Genomic DNA, 24,124 nt, shown 5'->3' on the forward strand with positions numbered 1-24,124 from the left:
AACCTGCAGGTATGGTGCCAGTTGTTCCTCCCGAGGTGCATCACCTTGCACTTGTCTGTGTTGAAACCCATCCTATTCTTGTCTGCCCACCCTTGTAACCTGTCTAGGTCTGATTGTAGCCTGTTGCATCCTTCCAGTGTGCCCACATCCCCCCACATTTCATCCAGTCCAGCTGACTTGAAAGCATCTTGCTTCTTTAAGTAATCTCTGACTTGTTCTGTTATTCGCCCAAGTTACCTTCCACCTTGCATTCTCAACCAATTCCTCCTTGTTTTCAGAGAGCTGAGAAGAGCTTCCCCGCTGCTTGGCCTGCCTATCAAAGTTATTCCCAACACACTCCCAGAATTTGCCGTATTTCTTGTGTACTGATGTTTCCCTTCCCACCAGATACCTTGATAATTAAAGTCCCCTCTGAGAATGAAGTCTTGCAATTTGGACGTTTCCTTATACCTCTCTGAACCAGTTAGTGTATTTCCTTGTCACCAAGACAAAGATTACAGGTGCTGATTCTACCATGGCTCATTCAGTGAAAAGAGGCCTTCAGAGTTAATGGAAATACAGATATTATTTGTCTAGCTGCTAAGCACAACCAAATACATATAAAGACATTAGAATAGGAGTCCTCAACCTCTCTTTAGACTCAAGGCATCCATCAGAAAATGCCAGTTCTTAGCTTTCACTCATTTTTCTACTACAGAAAAATAATAGACCAATTTTTCTATTGCAAAAAGCTCAAAAGCACCATAGCAGATCATAATTGTTTTGACTGCATGAATTCCTGTTTGAAATTTCTGGGTTTATCTTATGAATCATGTGTCGGTATGTGTGCCTTACAATATTAATACTACGTGGTACCGCAGAGCACCCCACAGCACCTTTAATAAGATTTTGCAGTATTCTGGTGAGGATCACTGTAGTAGAGGTGGCACATGGTCTGTTCCTTTGAAAGCAGGCCTCTCACTGTCTAAATTGGGGTACCCAGATACTTTCATAAGATATTTCCATAAGTGTGAATTTCTCCATCTGCTAAATGGGGAGGACTCTTTACCTACCTTTAAACATAATATGCAATCTTTATTAAATAATGTTTGTAAAAAACTTTGAAATCCTCAGAAGAAAATACTATTTAAATGCAAAGATTTATTTTTGGTAGGCAGACAATGCTGTTGGAGCAGCAGCTGATGACTTAAGTTCCAGGGAAGGTAAGCATTCCCCCACTCCCTTCCCCTCTTCACTGAGAGGTATGTCCCTGCCCCTTCCTGCCCCTCTCCATGCCTTCTGGGTCCAGAGAGGGTGCAGCTGCAGCCATACTTTCCAACCATGTTGACAGAACAGCAGCTGGAGATTTAAGTCTCAAAGAAGGTGAACACTTAAGCAATCCTCCCACTTCCCCTTTCCTTTCCCATTCCCCCACCCATGCCTGCTGCTGCCTGTGTCTGTGCCATCCTGGTGTAAGAGGCTCCTGTCCCGCTCCAGCAAAGTTGCACAAGGGCTGTAGTCACCTGTGGGGAACAGGCAGGGATGGGGAAATATACCTGCCCACTGCCATGGTCATAGGCTCAGCAAAGCCCCTGTGCAGGCCAGCTGGAGCTTATTTTGCCCCTGGGAAATCATGGACCCCAACAGTGGCAGGCAGGGGAGGGGAGAGGAGAAGAGAAGGGCAGGGAGAGTGCTTAAGGGCTTACTTTTTTTGAGACTTACATCCTTGGTTGCTGCTCTAGCAGCATGGTCAGAAAAGGGAGGTGTGGTTGCACCACTGCACCCCCTCTAGATCCACCCATGGACATGCATCTAGAACAGTGATTCTCAACCAAAGTTGTACAGCATCTGAGGGTACCTTGAGATCCTTTCAGGGTGCCATGAAATGTCATGCAACGTTACACTCATAAGTGTAGAAAATATGATTCACAAGATAAACCTAGCGATGTCAAATAAAAATCCACAGTGTTAAAAAAGTCTGTCCTGTTGTGGTCTTTCTAAGTCCTTTGCAATAACAAAACTGTTGTATTATTTTTCCATAGTTAAAAAATGAGGGAAAACTATGTGCTGGCATTTTCAAAGGTGTACTTTGACAAATGGTGCCTTGAATCTCAAAAGGCTGAGAACCACTGATCCGGAAAAATAAGGATATTTTTTAAAATAGGGTCAGGGTCTGACAAGTACCTGGGCAATGTAATTAGGTCAAGATCTTGAGCCAAGACATTGGTAAATGTTATGAAATGGATATAAAAGTTAAGATAGCTTTAGGAGATTTGTGTGGGGTGGGGGGGTATGCCTGCATTCATACATGTTGAATACCTGGAGAGTAGAATACCTGGAGAGGTAAGTATTTAGTTTCTCCGTTCATCTCTACTTTTAACTTTTGGCTAACCATTTTGCATTTTATCTGTAAACTCATACACTGTAACTGACCTTTAGTTTTGTTAATGTATTAAGAAGGATACTTGAGACCTCTGGTGGAGTTATTTGGTATTGTATGAAGTTAGCAATGTAATTTTGAAGATGATGATAAAGATCATTTAATTAAAAAAACCCCAAACCCTTAATTTTTCATCTTATTTTTAAACTAGCCTGACAGCCATCTGCAGTTTAACATCTGAAGTTCTTAAATCTTTATAAGTGAAAAGTATCTATAAAGAAGAAAAACAAAATGGACTGCAGGAGCAAGTCTAGGCAGATTATGTTTCATAGTTTCATAGTTAGTAGAGTCGGAAGGGACCTGAGCAGATCATCAAGTCCGACTCCCTGCCATGGCAGGAAAGAATACTGGGGTCAGACGACCCCAGCAAGGTGATTGTCAAGCCTTGTCTTAAAGACCCCCAGGGTAGGAGCCAGCACCACTTATCTTGGAAGTTGGTTCCGGATCCTAGCCACCCTGACTGTGAAGTAGCGCCTCCTGATGTCTAGTCTGAATCTACCCTCTACCAGCTTGTGACCATTATGTCTAGTCACTCCTGGTAGTGCTCGGGGGAACAGGGATTCCCCCAGTGCCTGCTGGTCCCCTCTGACTAGCTTGTAACAGGCCACTAGATCCCCCCTCAGCCTTCTCTAGTGGAGGCTGAACAGGTTCAAGTCCCTTAGCCTATCCTCGTAGGGCCTGCCCAGCTGCCCCCGATCATGCGAGTGGCCCTCCTCTGGACCCTGTCCGTGTTATCCACATCCCTCTTGAATACTTCTTCATAAGTATTCATGAAATTTTTTTTTTAAATGGGAAATTGATTTTTCACTGGAAAAAAGTTGTTTTTATTATAACTGAAGTTGTAACTGTGATGTAAATAACATAATAATATTTAACCACCTGCATCTTTCCCGGTGGTCACTAATTGTATGAGAACAGCAACAATAAGGCCTCTAGTACATAAAAGAATAAATAGTTAATAAAAAATAAAGAAATAACACTATTATGTTCCCTGTTAGTTCCATGTAGACTTTGATATTTGTTCCAAGTAGACGAAGTCTGTTTATCATGCAGCAATTTTCAGCCAATACTGAGCTGGTTAGCTTTGCCACTTGCCTATCTTCTGCCTGACTTCAGATTAACACAACTAACTGTCTCTCTGCCCTGTGCATGTTACTCTGTAAGTCCCCGATAATAAACTCTTTGGCAAAAAGTCTTAGTTTTCTACTCTTCAGCTTTTTAGCAAATCCCATCTTAAATCACACGAAGGAAATTTCATTCAGTTTGACAGACTCTTCTAGCATATTCAAAGTATAGGGTAAGATTGCTGAGCCTGGTGTCTGGACCCTGTAGTGCAGTGATTCTCAACCAGAGTGCCATGAGACTAGTCATGGGGTGCCACACAGTGTTAGTGCTCTTAGGTTTGCAAACATGATTCACAAGATACACCAGACTTTTCAAATAGACATCCATAGTTGTGGTCTGTCTTAAGGTTTTGCAACAGAACAAACTGCTCTATTATTTTTCTGTAGTCAAAAAAGAGTTAAAACTAAGAACTGGCTTTTTCTGGGGGTGCCTTGAGTCCATCCATGGGTACCTTGAGTCTAAAAAGGTTGAGAATCTCTACTGTAGTATAATGAATGGTGGCCAGACTTTTCAGCAGGTTTGACACAAGTTTAAGTCCCCCTCTATGAATGTCACTCTGATCCCCATATCCTAATAGAGCTTGTCTCCTGGGGTACTGGGATGGAGGCAGGGGGTGAGCTTAAGTCTCTAGCCACGGCTGCACAGAATGAGGCAGGGGCAGGGGCAGGGGCAGGGGCAGGGACAGGAGGCTGCTGCAAAAAGAGATATTACCCCCAAGAACCAGAATAACCCCTGCTTGGCCCTGAAAATACTGTATCTCTATTTGGCAAGTGAGGATCCCAATCCCTGAATTTGGCAATGGCTGTAGGGTCAAGGAAGGGTTAACCTGACTCAGACTGTGATATCTGACACCTTTTGTTTCACAAGAGTCCTGCACCCATTCTGCTTCACAATGTGCTCCGCTCCCTGCCTGTCTTCCTACGCTTCCCTTTACTGTCTTCCCAGGATTTGCATGTCACACACAGTTGCACTTGCAGCATGTGTCCTGTGGCTTGGCTATCCCTGCCACAGCCACCTGGGCCCATCCTTCCCATGGTTTTTTTTCTATATGTCATCTAATTGATGAGACCCTTTGCAAAAACATCGGAAAAAACTATGGGGCCTTGTCAATAAAGAAGATTGAGGCTGAAATTAAGTCTAACATTCCTTGAAATGATTGTGGCACCAATTTAGCAAAGCTCAGTCCATGTACTTGAGTTGCACTGATTCAGACCAGAGGCTTACATGGCATCTTTCCCAGACCCAAGAAAGGGTACTGTATGCCGAAATGCTTGTGTATCATCTCTCCAAACTATCCATTTAGTTCAGTAAAAAATACTAGAACCCCTCTCACCCACTTTGCTTCTCATATATTTCCTGGACCATCATAGCTAAACCAACATTTCGGTCTTGCTGAATTGGGAACCTTAATTTCCGTAGCTGATGTTGTACCACACCAATTATTGTAATCCAGTGGTGTCAAACTCATCTGGACCTGCAGACCAAATGAGTAGCCTGGGACCAGGCCATGGGACCTATGAATGGGACAGGGCCAGCCCCACCATGGGCTGCTCCTACCGCCAGTATGCTGGATCCATCACTTGTGGCGCTTGCTCAGGCTGGTCCAGAACTATGCCACATGGTGCCTGCTCTGGCAAGATCAAGATGCGAGTGGTATGCAGCGCCCCCTCTAGCCTGTCAGCGTGAGTAGGCGTCTACTGAAAGTGCAATTGTGCGATTATTTTTTTTGGTGAAAAATGTGAACTGCCATGGGATCCTTTTAAAGCTGATGCAGGGTGCCACGTAATATTAGCATTGTTAGGTGTGCAAACTTCTACATTCTGAAAAGGCTGAGAACCACTGATTTGGTCTTTCAATTAAAAGTCATTGTCCTTTTGAAGCAGTGTTGTGGCTAGGATACTTTGTTCCCTGGTAAGAAAAAATGTGCCTTTAAAGCACTCATCTACCTGTGCTAATATGATGGATTAGCAGTTTGTCCCTCAAGTATTTTCCACAAAAAATGACAAGCTCCACAAAAAACAGCAGGTTTGCTACAAAAACAAAACACAACAAAAAAACCTTACCAGCAAGCAGAGGGAAACCCTGCAGTCTTGGAGCATGGGGGAAGGCATGCATGCATCTGGTGCCAGCAAGGAGCTGGGCTGGGGCTCCATGGACCGCGATCCAGCCTTTTTTTGCTTGGGGATGACCCGAAACTGGGGCTTAATTCACTGATTACACCCATGGAAGCCATTAACTGGCACTTAGATTGCTTAATAACACATCAATAAATGGCTCCCATGAGCTTAATTGGGGGATTAAGCCCTCAGAAATCATTACTTAATAAGTTACTATCTAAGATCCAGTTTGGGGCCATCTGGCAATCTGCAGGGAGGGGCGGGACTACTGGAAATCCTTTGCTAATCAGATGGAGGCCTACCGGGCTTGGACTGTGAAAATGGCACTGGGCCCTGTGCTCTGCTTGCAAAATTTGTGGGCAGGTACCTCAAGTTGGTAAGTTCCTTTCTGATCCCCTTCCCCTAGTCCTTTCTATCCCTACCACCCCTTGCTGGATCTGGTGTCCACTCTAGTGGTCCAGGACTGCTCTACATGTTGTGCCTGCTCCAGGACTGTTCTGCACACAGCATCTATTGTGGACCAGCTTAGAGCAGGCATCACATGTGGCTCATGTCCCAGACTGGCCAGAGTGCGTGCCATGTGTATTACAGTTCCAGAGCAGATGCTGCGAGCACTGGATTTGGCATGTTGGAGAGTCTTGGACTGGTCTTACTTGGGGTGAGCACTGGGGGTCAGATGATGTAACTCCGTGGGTTGGATCTGGCTGTCAGGCTGTATCCTTAACACCACTGCTAGAATCAATAATATTAATTTGTATTCAAATAGCACCTTCCTTTTGAGGACCTCAAAACCAAAATGATTGGCATAATTCTAAATTTATTTCAGATAAATGCTGATACCACCTGTATAGGCTGCTTTCCCTTCTTTTTTGCTAGATATTCTGTTGCTTTGCTGACAAAATATTCAAAAGTCTCCTTGAAGTGTTGAGCTATTCCAGGCTAAAAAAGTTGAGCAGAATGAAGTAGCAGGAAAGCACTAACTATAGTGAGCTCCTGTGAGCCATTTTATATTTGTCTTTGTCTTAGGTTCCATTTTTGGTTCATGCTGTCAAGGTAACCATCTGTCTTGTCTCCAACTATGCCATTCTTTATACATAGTAATAATCATTACCTGTAGAGAGGATGTTTTAAAAATCAGTGGGCTGGATTTTTGAAAGTTTTGGCCACTTGAGATGCATCTAACACTGTTGACAACATGCTCCTACTGCAACAGGCCCAAGCATGCTTCCTCTCTCCCTCCTCTTTCTCACACAAACACATACATGCTCCAAATAGTGGTGGAGATGTTTTGGGGTCATCTCCAACAACTGCTCTCAAGACCATTGAAGACCAAGGTCTTAAGAATAGCTATACAGGGAGAAATCTGCAGCAATGTAGGTCTGGGTTTACAATGCATGAGTGAGAGCGGACGTTCAGGGCATGCTTGGGAATGTCTCAACAAGGATGTTCCTTAACAGTGGTGTAGAATTATTCTCTGAGTCCTCATTAGCTTCAGCTGGAGTTGTGGATGCTCAGAACTGCCAATATATTCAGAACTGCCAGTATATATAAAAGCAGTAAGGATCAAACTTTTTGGCAGGCATGCCACAAATTAACCCTGCATCCTCTCCAGCTGCCACTCTGATTGCCTTCTCCTGCCTGATCCACTGTGCTGCTTTTTTTTCCTGTCCTATATTCTGCTGCGGTCTTTGTCTCCTTGTCTGCTATGTGCCACACACACAGGCTGCCTTTGCCCCTTCTGGTACACATGACACAGGTTGGCCGCCCTGTCTTAAAGCCAAGCGTGAAGTCCGGTGATTCTCAAACAGGGTGTAGGAGCACCCTGAACTCCCATGGGATCCTTTTAAAGATGATGCAGGGTGCCACATAATACTAGCATTGTGAAGTGTGCAAACTTCTATATGTCTGAAATATGATGGATTAGCAGTTTGTCCCTCTAAGTCTTTAATTTGTTTATGGAGAGTGAAGTTAAATTCCATAGCTCTGTTTAGCCATTGAATGGAAAAAGAATATTCCTAACATCTGAAAATCAAAGTTAAACATTTTTTTACACCTTTACTTCAGACAAACTATTTCTGAAATGAGCTCAATTTTGCCTGATTTATTTAACATTGTTATCAAAATACTTTTAAAGCTCTATTAAAAGAACTGCCAGTTTACCTGTAATGTAGCATTCAGCTGTGTTCAGTTAGCAAAAGTTGTGAGAATAGCACTTCATTAAATTAGACAAATAGATTTTATGTTTGAATAGGAATGCCACTTGGTGATGGGAAATTCTTTCAATATTGAATATACAGTTTTTTGAAAACCCATACTGTTTATTAAAATTTAAGCCTGCAGCTCTGTTTTAAATTGTTCCCTCTGGGTAAATACTTAAGTGTATTACTGTAGTGGATTCTGTGGAGAAATAGGGTATTTTAACAAATAACAAATGAATGGCATAAAGCATGTATGTTAACAGCTAATCATTGAAGTGATTCCTTTATAGAAGTATGTGGGCGTGTCTACAGATGCACTTAGGGCTCATAAACAAACTCAGGAGCTTATTGCTCTGGAGTTTTTTTGCTCCTGGACATGCCATTTGAACATGCACCCAGGAGCAATTAACTCCAGAACAAGCAGCTCTGGAGCTTGGTTAGAGCAGCCCTGGCTGGCAGGGTGCCCTGGGGCTCAGCCTGCAAGCCCAGGACTGCTCAATGTGCTGTGAAGGTGCTGGTTAGGGCACAAAAGTGCTTTAGTGCAGAATTAGCCAGCAGGCAGCTCCCGCATTGAAGGACCTTTGTGCTCCATCCAGCCGGATCAGGGTCTATACATGTGTTGCTGTGCATGAATAATCTCCGCATCAGGGTAGTACTTGGATTTACAAGTATTTACAAGTACTACCCTGCTGCAGAGTTTATTAGTATCTTGCACTCTAATAGGGTTGCATGTATAGCTGCTGAGATGTTTACTGCAGAACTGACTAATTAGCTCCACCATGAACATCTGGTGTAGATGTGCCCTGTTTGACCTCTGCTTAAGAAAGTCACTTCTTGATAATGACAATCCACTGTAGTGAACAATTAATGTAAAAACTTTTTTTTTTCTTAATTAAAGTTATGAAACAGGTTTTGGAGGAAAAAAGCTCTTCAACTTATCTTAATATCCCTGACTTACCTGAGGAGTCCAGTTTGGTTCTTGACCTGGGCATGTAGCAGAGACTATGTTGGTTGATAATCCTGAAAGGGTAAAAGATCCATGCTTCTATTAGATGTGTACAGTGGGTGATTGTAAATGTTATAGCCTTTGCAGATAGGGCTGCTTTACAACAGTTGTATTCCTTTCTGTGGATAATTAAGTGCTGGCCAACAATGTTCTTCAGGCTTCTATGCATCATTCCCCTTAATCAGTGGTTATAGAAGCCATTAAGGGAATTAACCAATAAAAAAAGAGCTGAAGTGTTGGATTTTCACTTAGGTTTGCATTTAATTCTCGTCCAGTGTGAAGACTGAAATCTAGTTTATTTTTTCAATTTTTGCATGATAGGGAGACCCTAATGAGAGCAATGTGGCAGGCCAGTAGGGGGCACTCCTGCATTGAGCCACACCTCACTGCGCCCGACCACTTTCTGGGCTCTGAGTGCCTCCCTGGGGGTGCCAGACATCTGGCCTTTTTCATGGCCACACCACCCTGGCAGCACATAGTCAGTCAGTCCTATAGCCAGTCAGTGCACTTATGCCCCTGTCATCCTCTGTTGCTTCCAGACTAACTGCATGACCCTACACTTTTCAAATAGCTGAAATGTAGATTAGTACACTAATTTAATCTTACAGTGGTATATATGTCATATGAAGGCCAATTCTTAGCTGGTATAAATGAGTAACATTTCAGTGACAGCAGTGGAAATTCTCCCAACTGACATCAGCAGGGGTTCTGTCCTGGTCTGTTTAACTATGCATCAGAATTCTGTGAGATTTTTTTCTAATGTTTTCAGCCTCATAGTTTCCAGTGGATCTTCTGAGTATGACAGATAAAAACTTCCCCTTTCACAAGTTTTGGGTTTGTGTAGCTCTGCTAATTTCAGATGAGTTGTTGCCATTTTACAGCAATGTAAATCAGAGGAGAGCTGGACCCAGTGTGCATGGGTGTGTTTTATAGTGCTATTTTAAAACTCAGTGTGCCCAGCTGATCCATCATAATGTTTTAGGTTAAATAACATATATAGCAACCAGGAAAACAATATCCAAAAGATGATTACAAATGAAGTATTAAGAGGGTTTTTTTACTATATAGGTTCTGTATTCATGTTGATTGTCCCAAGTGAAAAGGAATATGAAAGAACCTGTGGAAGCATATTTGATGCACAAAAGCTTGTCTATATCCTTCCCAACCATGTAATTGGTCCAATGAAAGATATCAACCACAAAACATTTTGCCTCTTGCATATTTTCTGGACTATCAGGGCTGCATTATCACCTGAAAATTACAAGGAACATGAACACACTTTTGAATTTCTTATATTATTTCCTCCATCTTTCCCTTCCTTTATGAATTGCCCCATCAGGTAGTGTTCTAGTGATATCATGTGCAACATAGGTCTTTGGGCACATCAACACAAGATATTTACTGTGCAGTAGACTGATTAGTTACGTAGTAAACGTTTCAGCATTTACACATGCACCCCTATTAGGCTGGAGTAAACTGATTTACTCCACAGCAGGATAGTACTAGTAAAGACAAGTAGTGTCCTGCTGTAGAGTAAGAAACTCCATAGCAACACACATGTAGATGCTGGAGGGGCTGGCTAGGGCATGAGGACACTTCAGTGCAGGCTCTGTCTATCGGCTAGCCTTAGCTGAAGTATCTTCATGCCCCAGCCAGTCCCTCCACAGGACAACAGAGCCCCCTGCCTGGTGAAGCTACACCACCCTGGCTTAGTGTGTTATGATCCTGGGTGCATGTGCAGATGCACTCCTGACAGCAATAATACAGAGCTTATTGCTGCGTATTAATAGACACATGTAGATGCTCCCTTTTTGTATTTTATATATCCACGTATACATAGAAAATAAGACTACAAAACAGTTTGCTTAGGGTGCAGTGCTGATAAAAAACCTCAACTTTTTAAAATTTTATTTACTGTCTCTGCTTTTTGGTGATAGGTCTGTTATTATAGTGTAAAGCACATTGGAAAATGACATGGTATATGAAACTTATTAGCAGATAGAAACTTTTTGGCTAGAACTGTGCAAAATCAGTTATGCTACTTAAAATATTGGGAAGGACTTTTCCATTGTTTTGTTAAATGTAAGGCGCCTAATTATAAAATCTGCTGCTGGCTTTTATAGATCGCTTTTATCTTTAAATTTGAATCGTTCTCTTTTGCTTTGTCCAACCACTTCTACAAGTGCTACGTGTATGATGCAGTAAAAATGAATTCTTAGAGTATTCAAATATATTTGTGCATCAAGGATAACACAAATATATTTTCTTCTTAGGGCACTGGTTCTTTTTATTTCGCATCTTCTACAACACCACACACATGGATGACATTTACTAAGTAATGTGACATCAGCCCAGGTTACAGAACTTGCTCAATTTAAAGCAGTATGCATGATAAATATTTCTAATTCTATGCCACAAGACCCTAAAGAATATTAGTGATTTGTTGGGCTGACCTTGAGCTTTCATTTGACAAGTGCTGCACAACATAATTTTTTAATGTACCTAACAGCAAGATTTTTTTTATAACCAGAGCTCTCTTCTGTTTTCCCTTGAACCACATACCATCATGTGTGGAAATCTAATTAACATCAGCTAAAAGCCTGGAACATGTCGTACCTGATTATCATTTGCACTAAGGCCCTTTTACTACAATTTGGCAGAGCAAAGCAGCCACTATATTGTGTGTAAATTACCTCTCTCTTCAGTTTAAGAATAAAGTGAGTCTACAGGCAATTTGCATGCACTTTACAGACCTCTTCCACTGCTCTAGCACTGTAAAGTGGCCATTATGTAAATAAGAATCAAGCCCTTTCTCTCCTGTTTTTAATATATTATATGAGGTGCTGAGAATTGCCTGTTACTGCTGAGGCTAGAAGTATTCTTCTGTGACCATCAAAGGGATTTGATGGCTCTAGATACTGACACTGGTGTCCCCTTCCTCTCTCTCCCCTCCTGCTTTGTTATTTCTCATTAGCTTTCAGTGAAGTTCCATGGATTGAGGTTACAAGAAAGACTAGACTGAATGGAGAAAAAGAGGAACCTGAAGGCATAGCAGTAAGAGACTGGCCCCTTGTGGTGTAAGGCCAGAACTGCAAAGAGAAATATGTCATTTTGATGGTTGACCAGGAGGACCTTGTTACAAGTATAAGCACTGCATTAAATGCACACATTGGAATGGATACTTCTTACCTATCTTTAGTTCTTTGCGAGCCAGTGCAATATTCTTTTTTAATTTAATGTCAGTTTTTGTCATTTATGATGAGATTCCTGGAAAAGGAGATTTACAAAGGAATCTGGTATGCAACAACTAAGAATGGTTTTATGATCACACCCTAGCATTAGTGGACTCAGTACTGAGCCCCCATTTATCCTCTTAATTGCATCTTTATTTAAAATCAGTAGTATTTACACACATAAGCAACTAGCAGGATAAACAGGTTTGATTTCCAAGTCTGTTTTTGACATGCCCTTGGTAGCATTTTATTCAATGACTCTCTTCCCCACATTGTTAAAATGGAAACAATACTGAGCATTTAATACTGAGGTTAGAACACTTTGTAAGGCAGTGCTATGCCAGTGACCAATAGCCGGCACCTGGCTATGTTGCATTCTTGAAAGGTTCTCCCACTTTTTATTCTATGTATGTCAGATACCAGATGGGATGGGGGTGGGAGGGCATGGGATTTTTAAATTTTGATTAAATGTGTTGGGGTTGATGGAAAGTTACTAGGGTATTTGGTGGTTGAGTACTTATTGATTATTGTGTTTTCAGGGCTAAAAGGGGTTTACAGGGAATGGAATAGATGTTTCTTGTCTCCTTGCTTTAAAAAAAAAAGATAAAAACAAAATATTTTGATATTTAAGTCTGAAGCACAGCTGAGTCGGTTCTAGTGGCTATATTTATTTACAACTATGACTTACCTTGGTTTATTATGTAAGTGATGTATTTTATGTGTACAAAATATTAACTACAGTTAATTTTCTTTGAATTCCATATTCACTCCTTTTTAAAAACTTTTTTAATGCAAATTTCACATTTCCTATTAAACATCAGTTGCAAAGGAAGCACAAAATCGGTATATTATATAGTGATTTGCTACGTTGCAATCCACTATACATAGTTTTTTGTACAGTGTTTTGTGATAGTAAGAATAAGGCTCTACAGAAATAATTTTGGTAGCATTCACAATTTGAATTCAAAAAAGAATTTTCTTTCACAGCGTAGATTTTTCAATAATATGTTTTTCCATGTCATTTCGCAGTTAACTTTCATGTAAAACAAAATAACAAGAACAACAAAACTCTTTAAGTATGCTGCCTCAGATACAAGCAAAGTATTGATTTCCATCAGTGCATTGCTAAAATTTTAAAAAGCTCTCTCAAAAATTTTCCATTGCCTTTAGAAAGACCGTAAGAGATGTCATACAGGTCCATCCAGCTCTGTATTCTGTATCTCATAGACCTGGTGGATGTTGTTTTAACTGCACAATGGTGACATCACGTGATGCGAGTGGCTTTATATACAAAGGGAAGGCTGTCCAAAGCGGGGAAAAAATGCAATGTGCAAACTTGTGCTGCTGGCATTTGCCAGCTGGGGGCCCCAGTTGTTCAGGGGGCTGAAAACCTCCTGTTGTCCCTTCGACTTGGCCCCACGGCACCTGGGGGACAACTGTGCAGGGGACAGGGAAAGACTTGGCATGGCTCATCCTGTCCTGCGTAACCTGAGCTTGGTAGAAGTGGGGAATGCCCCCTGGTCCCTCTACAGTTCTTCAAGGGATGGGAAAAGACCCAGAGCAGCTTGTCCTTTCCTGGATTCTCCAGGCTGAATTGAGCAGGGGAGGAGAATGCTTCCCTGCCCCCTGCACAACTCTGCAAGGGGCAGGGAAAGACCTGGCTTGCAAGGAAGTGGAGTGAGGATTCAAGGGCAGCAGCTGTGAGCATACCTCCAGTTTATCCACCCCTGTGAGAGGTTGTGGACTGCATTAGACAGCCCAAGTTGGTCCTCTGGAAACTACTGGGGGGGTGGGAAAGCAGTGCACCTTGGGATATGGGAGAACCCTGTAAACCCCTATCATCTGATGTGTAACTTGCAACACATTCATCTCCTAGAAAGACAGTCCTTGCCTATTCAAATCCCTGCACCTGGGCTTTCTCAACAGGGCTGACTGTTCTCTCTTGAAGGAACAGCCAGACTTTTACACCCTCCCTCAGGGAATGTGCCTGTTTATTGTGTTGATATTTTATGTGTTTTTTGGTGCTACTTAGTTTTGCAAAAGGTGTTTTATTAGATAAGTTGGCGTGTGGTAACCAATATAGTCAGTAGGGTTTACCAACCAATTTTACAGGTCTGTTTAGTTATCTAAAACTTTTCTTTGATATTCTAGTTAAGTTTTTAAAACTGTGGTCTCCATCCGGAAAAGCTTTATATGCATACTTCATTTTCTTTGTAGAAGTAATCCCGTTGACTTCAGTTTCTAAAAGGATAAAACCCTAAGATGTTGCCTTGCCTTAGTTTTCGTGCTATCCCAAAATAACTCTTATTTCTTCTTTTCCTGCTAGATTCTCCTGGAGCCAGGAGTGATTCAGGATGTACTGGCAGCTGGGAGCCACCTACAGCTGCTGGAGCTCCTCAGCTTATGTTCTCACTATCTTGTCCAGGTAGGTCTATCTTATTATCTGGCTTTTTCCATTTGATTGGCAGACTTATTCTGCAAATCCAACCTCTTAATTTTGAGTTAGTTATCAGAAATGTTATGAGACTAGGATAATACTAGCTCAGTACATGGTCAATGTGATTTAGTACAGGGTTCCCAGACTAACAGACAACTGTTTACCTTCAGACATTTCCTGGGACCCATTCATCATCTACCTTTGAATTGACAAGCACAAATGTAGGGGGAACTTTGGAACACTAATCATGGTTTCATGGGACAAAGTTTGGGAACCACTAGGTTGTCAGATGAGATAATGGATTGGAAATCAGGACATCTGAATCCTGGGTATGATGCTGACCTGTTATAAGTTTATAGTGGGAACTTCTAGTCCTTTGTTTTGTCCCTTTAAGTTTTTGAGGGTGTTCAAGTGGTTAAGGCACTTGGGTATCCGGGGTGTAATACCCTACTTTGCTTCAGAATTCCTGTGTGATTTCTCAAGTCATATAGCCTCTCTGAGCCTTAATTTCCCATCTGTAAGGTGGCTGTATTAGTTTTTCCCTGTCTCACAGTGAGTGCTATTGGGAGGATACATATATTAAATGTTGTAAGTAGCTTAAGCATTGCAGGGGGGAGGGGAATATACATATAAAATATATATTTTAAGCTCTTTGGAGCGGGGACTTTCTCTCATTGCACCTTTGTACAAGACTTATTGATGTGGGAATGGCCATTAATAGGTGAGTGTTCATGGGCGCATGAAACAGTTACTTCAGGATAAAAGAGGGTGGGGCTTTGCAGTGTGTTAGCCCATGTGCACACTCTTCCCCCAAGGCAAATGAAAGCTAGCTCATGGTGGTATAGCCCTCACTAAACCGGGGTCAAGCTACTGTGAGTCAGGTGCTGTTTTTCTTGGATGAGGAGAGTGCATATGGGCATTGAGTGCATATGGGCATTTACCTTGGAGCAATTGGTGTGCTGTAAAGCCCTTCCCTCTGTCTTCCCTTTGACAAGGTTTATTTCACCTTAATCCATCTCATTAGTTGCCATCCTGCTGCACCATTTTTTGATGAAAAAGCTCTAAATAAAGTCATAGAGTTTTGGGTGTGGCTGTTGTGTAATGTGGCACTGTTCAGCTGGCAGCCAGCAGAGTGAAGGTTAATCTGAAGCCTCTCTGCTCCCATGTGGCTACCATTTCCCCTATTGCTCTGGGCACAGCAGCAGCCAGGGGATCCAGGCTACCCTTCCAGCTTTCTCTTTCTGTGCCTGCCCCAGGGGCCAGTGCATGACCGTGTGATGTGGTGTAGTGGGGGAGCCTGTGGCTGGTGAACTGGGGGAGTAGGCAGGGGATTATGCACAGAGGCTGCACAGGGAGGGTGGTTGGGGATGCCTGCCTGCATGTGCGGTACAAGTGTGGTGCTGGGCCCATCCACCTGTCTGTATGGTGCAGCAGGGGGGATCACGGAGGGATGGCCTGTGGGGCCCAGTGACTCACACTGTTGAAAGGTGTGTAGCCTCCAATGGTATGGCTTGGGTAACCCAGAAATTGGACAGCCCCAGTGTGACACAAAGAGTTCAGTTCTTTTTGAATAATAAGTGGCAGATATTCATGAAAGCATCAGTTCAGTATTTATGAACATCCTGTGAAATGAACCATAGCAATGAACCCAACTTTGTAGAAATCCCAGTGAGCAAGACTGAAACCAACAGGGTAGATTATTCTCTCCCTTAGGACCCAATCCTGATCCTGCTGAAGAGAGAGGTAGTACAATTAATCCCTTTGTCACAGCAGCCTATATTTTGAGTTACTCTCCTAAGCAGAGTCAAATTTATTCTTTAAAATTATATGTACAACATCAAAAGTAAATCGGACTGAAGCTCTGAATTTTGGAAAAGCTAGGACAAAATTGTTTTCTGAGAGTGCCCTGAAATATGTCTTCTAAATATATTGGGTGAGGTTTTCAGTTACCATAAATCAGTGACTCTCCATGGAAATCAGTTTAGTGGCTTCAGTTTATATCAGCTCAGAATCTGGCTCTTTTTTTAGTATAGAACAAGATGCCTTTATTGTGCTAAATTCCCATTTGGCAAATGAATCTATGGAAACAGATTTGTATACCTCCATAAAGTCTGACTGAATCAACACTCTCATCAGTCCCTATATAATGTGGGGTTCAATGCAAGTAAAGCTATCTGGAGTTGCTTTTATTATAAAGTCCTCTTTCCTAGAGACTGACAAGATCCATTATACACTATTGTATAGAGAATTCTCCACATCCAAATTAATTTTATTAAATTTCTGTTTAAGGTCCACGGAACACAGATTGATTTTAAAAATATGTATTCCTGTGTATGGCGAGTAACATATAAAACAATTAGTCAAACAAAGCTACCTTAAAAACATTAATCCCTGCTGCAGCTGTGACTCCAGGAGGCTCTCCCTGCGTGATTCCACAGGCTGTGAAGCAGCGCTGTGGGGAATAATCCTTCCCCACATTTGCCTTCTTTCTAAAGTTGCTTCTGGGTCTCTGGGTAATGCACTGTTCTTGGTTTACTGTGCTGTGAGCTTTCTTTCTTTCTGTTCTGACTTGTTGAGGTGTCATGGGCTTAGCTCAGCACAGCCTAAGGAGATGCATTATATTGAATATATTTGTAATTTATTCTTGCTGTGATGCTGATGCAGAGCTTTTGCTTATTACGATTTTCTGTGACTTTGGGTTGGGCCTAGCATAGCCCACTTGAGGTTGTTTTTAATCTAGCTTTCCTTGTTTCTCCCAAGATGTTCTAAATCCTTGTCAACTTTGGCATTTAAGATTAACTGTTTCTCACCCTATGTCTTCCACATGAATTTAGACCCTGTCACACTCCCATAGATATTGATAGGACATTTTCTGCTGCCTGAACTAGGAATTAGACTGATTCATTTTTTTCCTCCAGGAAGAGGCAAACAGTTAATGGGAGAAATACCAAAGAAAAATGTGTTGATCTGCTTTTCTGTTCTTATACCAGTACAGACCAGGACAATTCCATAAAGCTGAGTGGAGATATCCCATTTGCCAGTGTGAGTAAGAGGAGAATGTGGCCTTAAATGCACTGCAGTTCATTTTCTTTAAGATGGATTAGATTCATTTAAGTTTAAGGTAGATGCTATTTCTCTAAGAATGACAATCTTAGAGCAGCTTACTGAATCTGTTGATAAATCTCAAGAAGATTTTGATAACAAATTGCCTAAATCACAAACACAATTCAAGAGCATGACATCACTTAAAAGAATTTCTGATTGATGATTATTAGGCAGTAAGACTTTGGATATTTTTGCAAAATCCTTGTATAATATCCATACCCAAGAAATCTGTGGGAACACAATCAAAATGAGCTTTTATATAAACTTTTCTGATTTACTGGTTACTAAATTTCACATATTAACAAATCCTCTAGAATGACTAGTCTAGATTCATGTTTTTACTTGAAATCTTTTTGCTACTTTAGAGTAGAAAATTGATTATGAAAGAATCAATGATAAAGTTTAGAGGTCTAAGGAGAGTAGGCTATTAAATGATAAAAGTCTGCATTTGTCTTTACAGGGGAGCAAAAGGAGTCAGGCATGACATGTTTTAAAATCACAATTTCAGGGTCTTGTTATCCATGTTGAATTCTTGAATTTTGCATTGTCCAGCTTCCTTGCTAATGAATCGCCCACTGTCGGAACTCACAGCGTACTTATTTTTTAAACACAACCAAATATAAATGCCATGTTTTGTTTACCTAACCTACATAATTATGAACATTTACCATCAAAATATCTGAGAACCTCCCATGTATTTAAAAATGGAAACATAGAGAAATCTCTCTTGCCCACCACACATTCAGGTCAAATATCTTGACAAGTTTAGAGGGTTTTTTTCTTACCTTTACTGCAGTGTACATGAGGCAAATTTTGAGGAAAAGCTAAATTCAAAACATAAGCTTTGCATTTAATCCTGAATAGGGTAAGGTCCTAGATTATTCTGGGATTCACAAGCCTTTATGCCTCCACATCAGCCATCCCACCTCCAACTTCAGTTGATTGACAGTTTTAGTTTGGGAAAGTCTTTGAATATATGTAGGCTACCCTGGACTCCATAATCAGGGGACATATGGAGAGAAGAGACAAGGGCATTGTTTGCTGTGCTCCAAATTCCATTTGTTGTTGATCAGTTTTCTTTTCATCTTCTACGATTTTCATTGGGCAAGTGGCATCACTCTTATATGTTGACTGGACGTTGTAAGTGATCACTGATGGTAGATCTGGGTGGGATTTTTCTGCTCAGTCACACCTGGAATTGTTTGGGTTATTTTGCTATTATGGTCATTTGGGCATTCAGTAGAAATGAGGAGCGCATTTGAATTTCAAACATTTCAGTGATTTGATACTGGATGTCTTCAGCAACAGGGAAGGCTAGCCGGAAGACAAGTTTTTCCTGAGTGCTTCCTTCTTGTCATCATCTACAAAATCTGGCTTGGATTCAGCTTTAGGTAGCAGATCTGTAGCCAAGTGATGATTTTGGCTGGGTACTGAGAAAACTGAGAGGAGATACTGTGTTCATTTGACATACAGGGGACAGAACAAGATGCCTTTACTATAGTGCCAGCACTTTAGTCTGTGGTCTCATCAACTCTCCAATTGTGTTTCATATAGCTACTGAAGGATATGAGGGAGGGTAGGAATTTTGTGGGCCAGGAGTGGGAGAATAATTGGCTAAAACAACTTCCCAGTTTCAGTCTGGAAGAGGGCATATATGATGAAACATTTCAGATAATTTCTGGTCACTCCTGAAGTCTTCTGGTAGGCAGTTCAGGAAGGTGATCAACAGCACCAGCTGCTACAGAGATGTCCAGCAGCATAAGAATGGATATATTTCTCTTTTTTGTTGACTGGGAGAGAAATGCCACCTCTGTAATATGCTTGATCCAAAGCAGTTCAGGCTAGAGACAGGTAAGGGAGCAATGGAATTTTTGTTGGCTTCTATATTAGCTTGATAAAAAGGATGGTTAGTTTAGGTGGTAATTGCAAGGGTACTACCATCTAAAAATGATGTCTCATCTGTAGGTTGCACAGTGTTTGCATAGCACATGTTCCCCTTATCCAAAGATGTATTGACAGTTTGAGATCCCATGATTTTTTTGCTCTCAACATTTAGGAAAGGCAAGACTCACAGACATAGGCTGAGGCCCTGGCTGCCATTCAAGCTTCTCTGATAGTTAAAGACGGTTCTTAGAATGATTGATGTTTTACAGCTGAGAAAGGTGCAAACTGGATGCCATATTTTTACTTTTGCCTTTAAGTGTGTTTGCATTGCTAATTTCTCCTCCTAAATGATAACATGCTAAACTGAATTTATCTCACGGTAACTTCACTGAAATTAATAGGGTCACATCATACACAAATCTGGCTGGTTGCTTTTAATGCCAATTATGATGTTCTTAAAAAGGGCTAACTCAAAATGAAAAGAACAGGTTAGTAAATGCTTAAAATGAATCTACAAAAACTAAATATAACTGCTTAGGAATTTGAACTTAAGTTGTCTTGGCTATTCAAGCTTAAAGGACTAGACTAATAAGTTCAAAGACTCCAGGACCATGCCTATTCTATATAAATCAGACAACACAAGTAGCTTGCAAATTACAAAATGAGAACTGCAGATATAACTCAGTCTTAATAATAAGTGAGGCAAATGAATAACCCAAGGAAGATCATCTAATATTTATCTTTTAACCTGTTTGGTCTGTCTAGGTTTTTATACCATGGGTTTATCGTCATGGTGCCTGAGCACCTTCTGAATGCTCTGTTTCTCCTCTGACTCTCCACTGTTTAAATGTATTAAATATATTTATTCATATATTGCATTACATTTTTTGTTATTATTTTAACAAAATATTGTGGTGTTTAAAAAAATGTTATTTGTTCATTTACTGATTTAGGGCCAGAGTTTTTTAGGATAGTAAATGTCCCTAAATCTACCAGCTCCATCTGGATTTGTGTCAACAGCACATTCCCTGGCTTCACTAAGGAGCATTCTTACAGAGAGATATTAATTCTTATTCTGGAGATTGAGAGCATCACCTCTGTATTGCTAGGAGCCCCAGCTCATTTGGGAATTTAGCTCCTGGGTTTTTCATACATAGCAAATTAAACTACTGGAAAATATCTAAAGGTCGTCAAGCAACTAAGACATTTTTTGTTTAACAAAACATATTACAGTGTTGTTATATAAAAGAGCCATCACCATGAAAGCTGAACTCAACAGCTTTATCCAGTACAGGGATTCATAACCTCCCCAGTCTGAGCGTCCCATGACTGCTGTGGCTGAGAGTCCACAGCTGACAGGCCGTGCATCTGTGGCAGCATCCCATGTACTGCTGCAGCTGAGCATCCTGTCGGCTTCAGGACTTGCAGTAGCATGTGGTGTACCCCCATGGTTGGGAGCCCTGTCAGCTAATGGAGTTCCCAGCCATGAGGGCATAGCTGCCTTGCTTCACATGCAAATTAAAGCTGGATAGAAACCAGTCATAAAGTTATTACACATTTTCCAGTTCTAACTTTATAGCTGGATGGACCTTTTTATGGCATGCCAGTTACTTCGCACATGTAGCCAGTCTAAATTAATTGTGCAGTTAACCAGTTAATTGCATAGTAAATGTAATGTGTAGAGGGGCCCTACTGTTATTTGCCTATATGAGTTGCAGGAGTAGATAATCTCTTCTTTAGTTTTACACCAAGTGATGAGAGTGTACCCCAGTCATTGTCTAAAACTATGTAAAAATCATAGGAGATTTTTCCAAACCTTGTGAAACAAGCTACACAGTGTTGTAACCATTTTTTACTCCCTAATTGCTAACTAAAATGCACAAGGTAAAAGACAGGAGTTAATAGTGTTTAAAAACATAGGATGTCAGTATAGTTTGCTATAAACAGGTAGCTATGTTGTCAACAAACACAGCAAAATAATTAGCACTTCTGTGGGTTTTAAAGATCATCTTGGAAATGATGAATTTTATAACAATGAGAAATATAACAAGACAAAGAGATTGTTTGTTTAAGGGTGGAGATGCACATAATACTTGAAGTGCTTCCAACAGGCAGCTGGGTTTTTGTCCGTGAGCACTTCCCTATCCTGTCTGCTCTGCTCTCCCAGTGTCCCCCAATGGAACTGAGAGATCCCACAAACCTCCCCGTGCTCCCCACTAGGGTTGGACACCTGAAATCAGGAGACTGGGGGCCCTGCATCCTTCCCTCATTGGAACCAGTAGATCCTGCACACATTGGTGGAATAGGAGTTCTTGCTCTCCAGCCCCCAGTACATGAGTGCCTCTCCATGTTTGACCTCCTAGCTCCTTCAGATGGATGTGGGATCTCTACTGGGAGGGCTATGGGATCTCCGCTGGGGGGCGGGGAGGTTCCTGGTTTTGGTGAGCAGATAGGGAAAGCACAGGCGGAGCTGATAGGAAAGTGCTTACTGACATCAGCTCTGCCCCTCCACTCTACTCCCTGCCCACTCTGTGGTTGGGGGGGAGCGCGTGGTGTGCAGAGTCCAGGTTATTGCAGCCCCATGTTGTGGCCCCTAGCTGGAGAGCATGACATTGCATGCAGCTGTGGCAATTTTGGAGGGTCCAGCCCAGCTGAAGGACAGTACAGGAGCATAAGCAAGGAGGCCACTCTGATGTGTTGTATTTCTACCACATCAGCGCAGACTCCAGCAGCCTCCAGTGTCTCACTGTGCTCTAGCAGCCTTCAGTGCTCCAGCAGCCTCCAGTGTCTCATGTATGAGCATTCCCATGCTTCAAAATGGCTGCGGGGGCACTTTACCTAAAGCTTGTTTGACAAGCTTTAGTTAAATCTCCCCCACTGCCATTTTGAAGTGCAGGGACGCTGATACATGAGACCTTCCAGGCACTTTAATTTGAACTGCTGTAATTGTAGTTAATTAGAAGGCACTACTTCACTGTCAGGGTGGCTAGGATCTGGAACCAACTTCCAAGGGAAGTGGTGATGGCTCTTACCTTGGGGGTCTTTAAGAGGAAGCTCAATGTTTACCAGGCTGGGGTCATTTGAGCCCAGTTTTCTCTCCTGCTCAGGGTAGGGGGCCGGACTAGAAGATCTACAAGGTCCCTTCCGCCCTACATTTCTGAATCTGTGATTTAAGGTGCCTCCCTCCCCTCCTGGAGCACGTGTATAAATTCCCTAGGAGTCTACACATTGTCCACAGCTGAAACACACCTTTTTTTAAAAAAAGGTTTCAAAGTACGATTGAAGTTTGAAATACATCAAATCTTATGTCTGACACTACTCCAAGTTCCTCACTGGAAGAGGAAACAGAAAACCTAAAGTTGATTTAGGATCATTGACCAAAATACTTAAAGCTATATATATATATTAGTTAATTTTCCTAATATATAAATTATCAAGAGCAGGGGTGGGCAAAATGGCAGATCACACTGGCAGCTGGACTCCATTTCCCAGCAGCCCCTGCCTGCATGGCTGGGGCCAGTCTTCATGGAGATCCCAGCCGCACCTGTGCTGTGATAGTGCAAGGCTGGGCTTGCCATGGAGACAAGCCCCAGCCATGCTGGCAGGGTGCGCAGCAGGGAAGGGGTCTGCTCCGGGGCCTCTTGCGGTGGGCATCAGCTTGGTCTGGAGCTGGAGAAGAGCTGCCATCTGCAGCCTGCACGCTCCAGGCAGGGGTATGCCAGGCAGTGAATTGAGGCTCAGCCCTGGCTCCTTGCATGACAGCATGGTCCTGACCCAGGGCAGTCGTGATCTGCTGCCTGTGCACCCCTGTCCAGAGAGTGCAGGCTGCCGATTGTGGCTCTGCCCTGGCTCTGGACCAAGCTGCTCCTGCTGCAAGACCCCAGTGGCTCCAGAGCAGCCCACTGCCCTGCCACATGCCCTGCCAGTGTGGCTGGGGCCGGTCTCCATGGCAACCCCTGCCTTGCTCTATCACAGTGCAGGTGTGGATGGGGTGGGTCATGGAGACTGGCCCCAGCCATGCAGGCAGAGGCTGCTGGGAAATGGAGTTCACAGCCAGCCTGCGGGTTGGACTTTGCCCACCTCTGATCAAGAGGGATAGAGTGCCATTTTGAACTATGGCCCTTAGGCTTAATAATGTTTTTGAATTGTAAATCCAGGCTCACCTAAAAAAGCCTAAGGGGGAACAAATTATAGCAATGAGGCTTCCTAGGTCACAAGTAGGCAGACAATGTTGATTTAACTTCCATTCCTCAGAAAGGAAGTAATGGGAAGTATTACTGAGAAGGAAATGCATTGATTCAGTGCCTCCCAAACTGCCTTTGCCAGGTGATATTGTCCACCAACTAGGGGTTTTCTGCCCTAGTTTCCTGGAGAATTCCTGATTCTGGCACTCTTCATGTGGTTTTATGCAGTTGACTGACGCCCAGAATGTTTGGAGCAGTCATGCAGAATTAGGCTTGTTTTCATTACTCTCTCTGACACTTGGGAAATTGCATTTGGTCTTATTCTTATGTCTTTACCTATTACATCCTCCTTTACCACTGAGAGCAATTATATATACAGCACATGTGTGCATGTGCACAGAGACACACACACACAC

The 24,124-nt window shown here is 42.2% G+C and overlaps 1 protein-coding gene across 1 annotated transcript in view; it reads left to right on the top strand.

Annotated features, from left to right (window-relative positions):
• Positions 1 to 24,124, top strand: part of KLHL32 (kelch like family member 32) — a 230,349-nt gene that overhangs the window by 118,064 nt on the left and 88,161 nt on the right. Inside the window, exon 5 of the mRNA XM_019537781.1 lies at positions 14,425 to 14,523. Coding sequence (XP_019393326.1) covers positions 14,425 to 14,523 — 99 coding nt within the window. The remainder of the gene's footprint in view (positions 1 to 14,424; positions 14,524 to 24,124) is intronic.

Source organism: Crocodylus porosus, unplaced genomic scaffold (genome assembly GCF_001723895.1).
Source record: "Crocodylus porosus isolate Cpor-Errol unplaced genomic scaffold, CroPor_comp1, whole genome shotgun sequence".
NCBI lineage: Eukaryota > Metazoa > Chordata > Crocodylia > Crocodylidae > Crocodylus > Crocodylus porosus.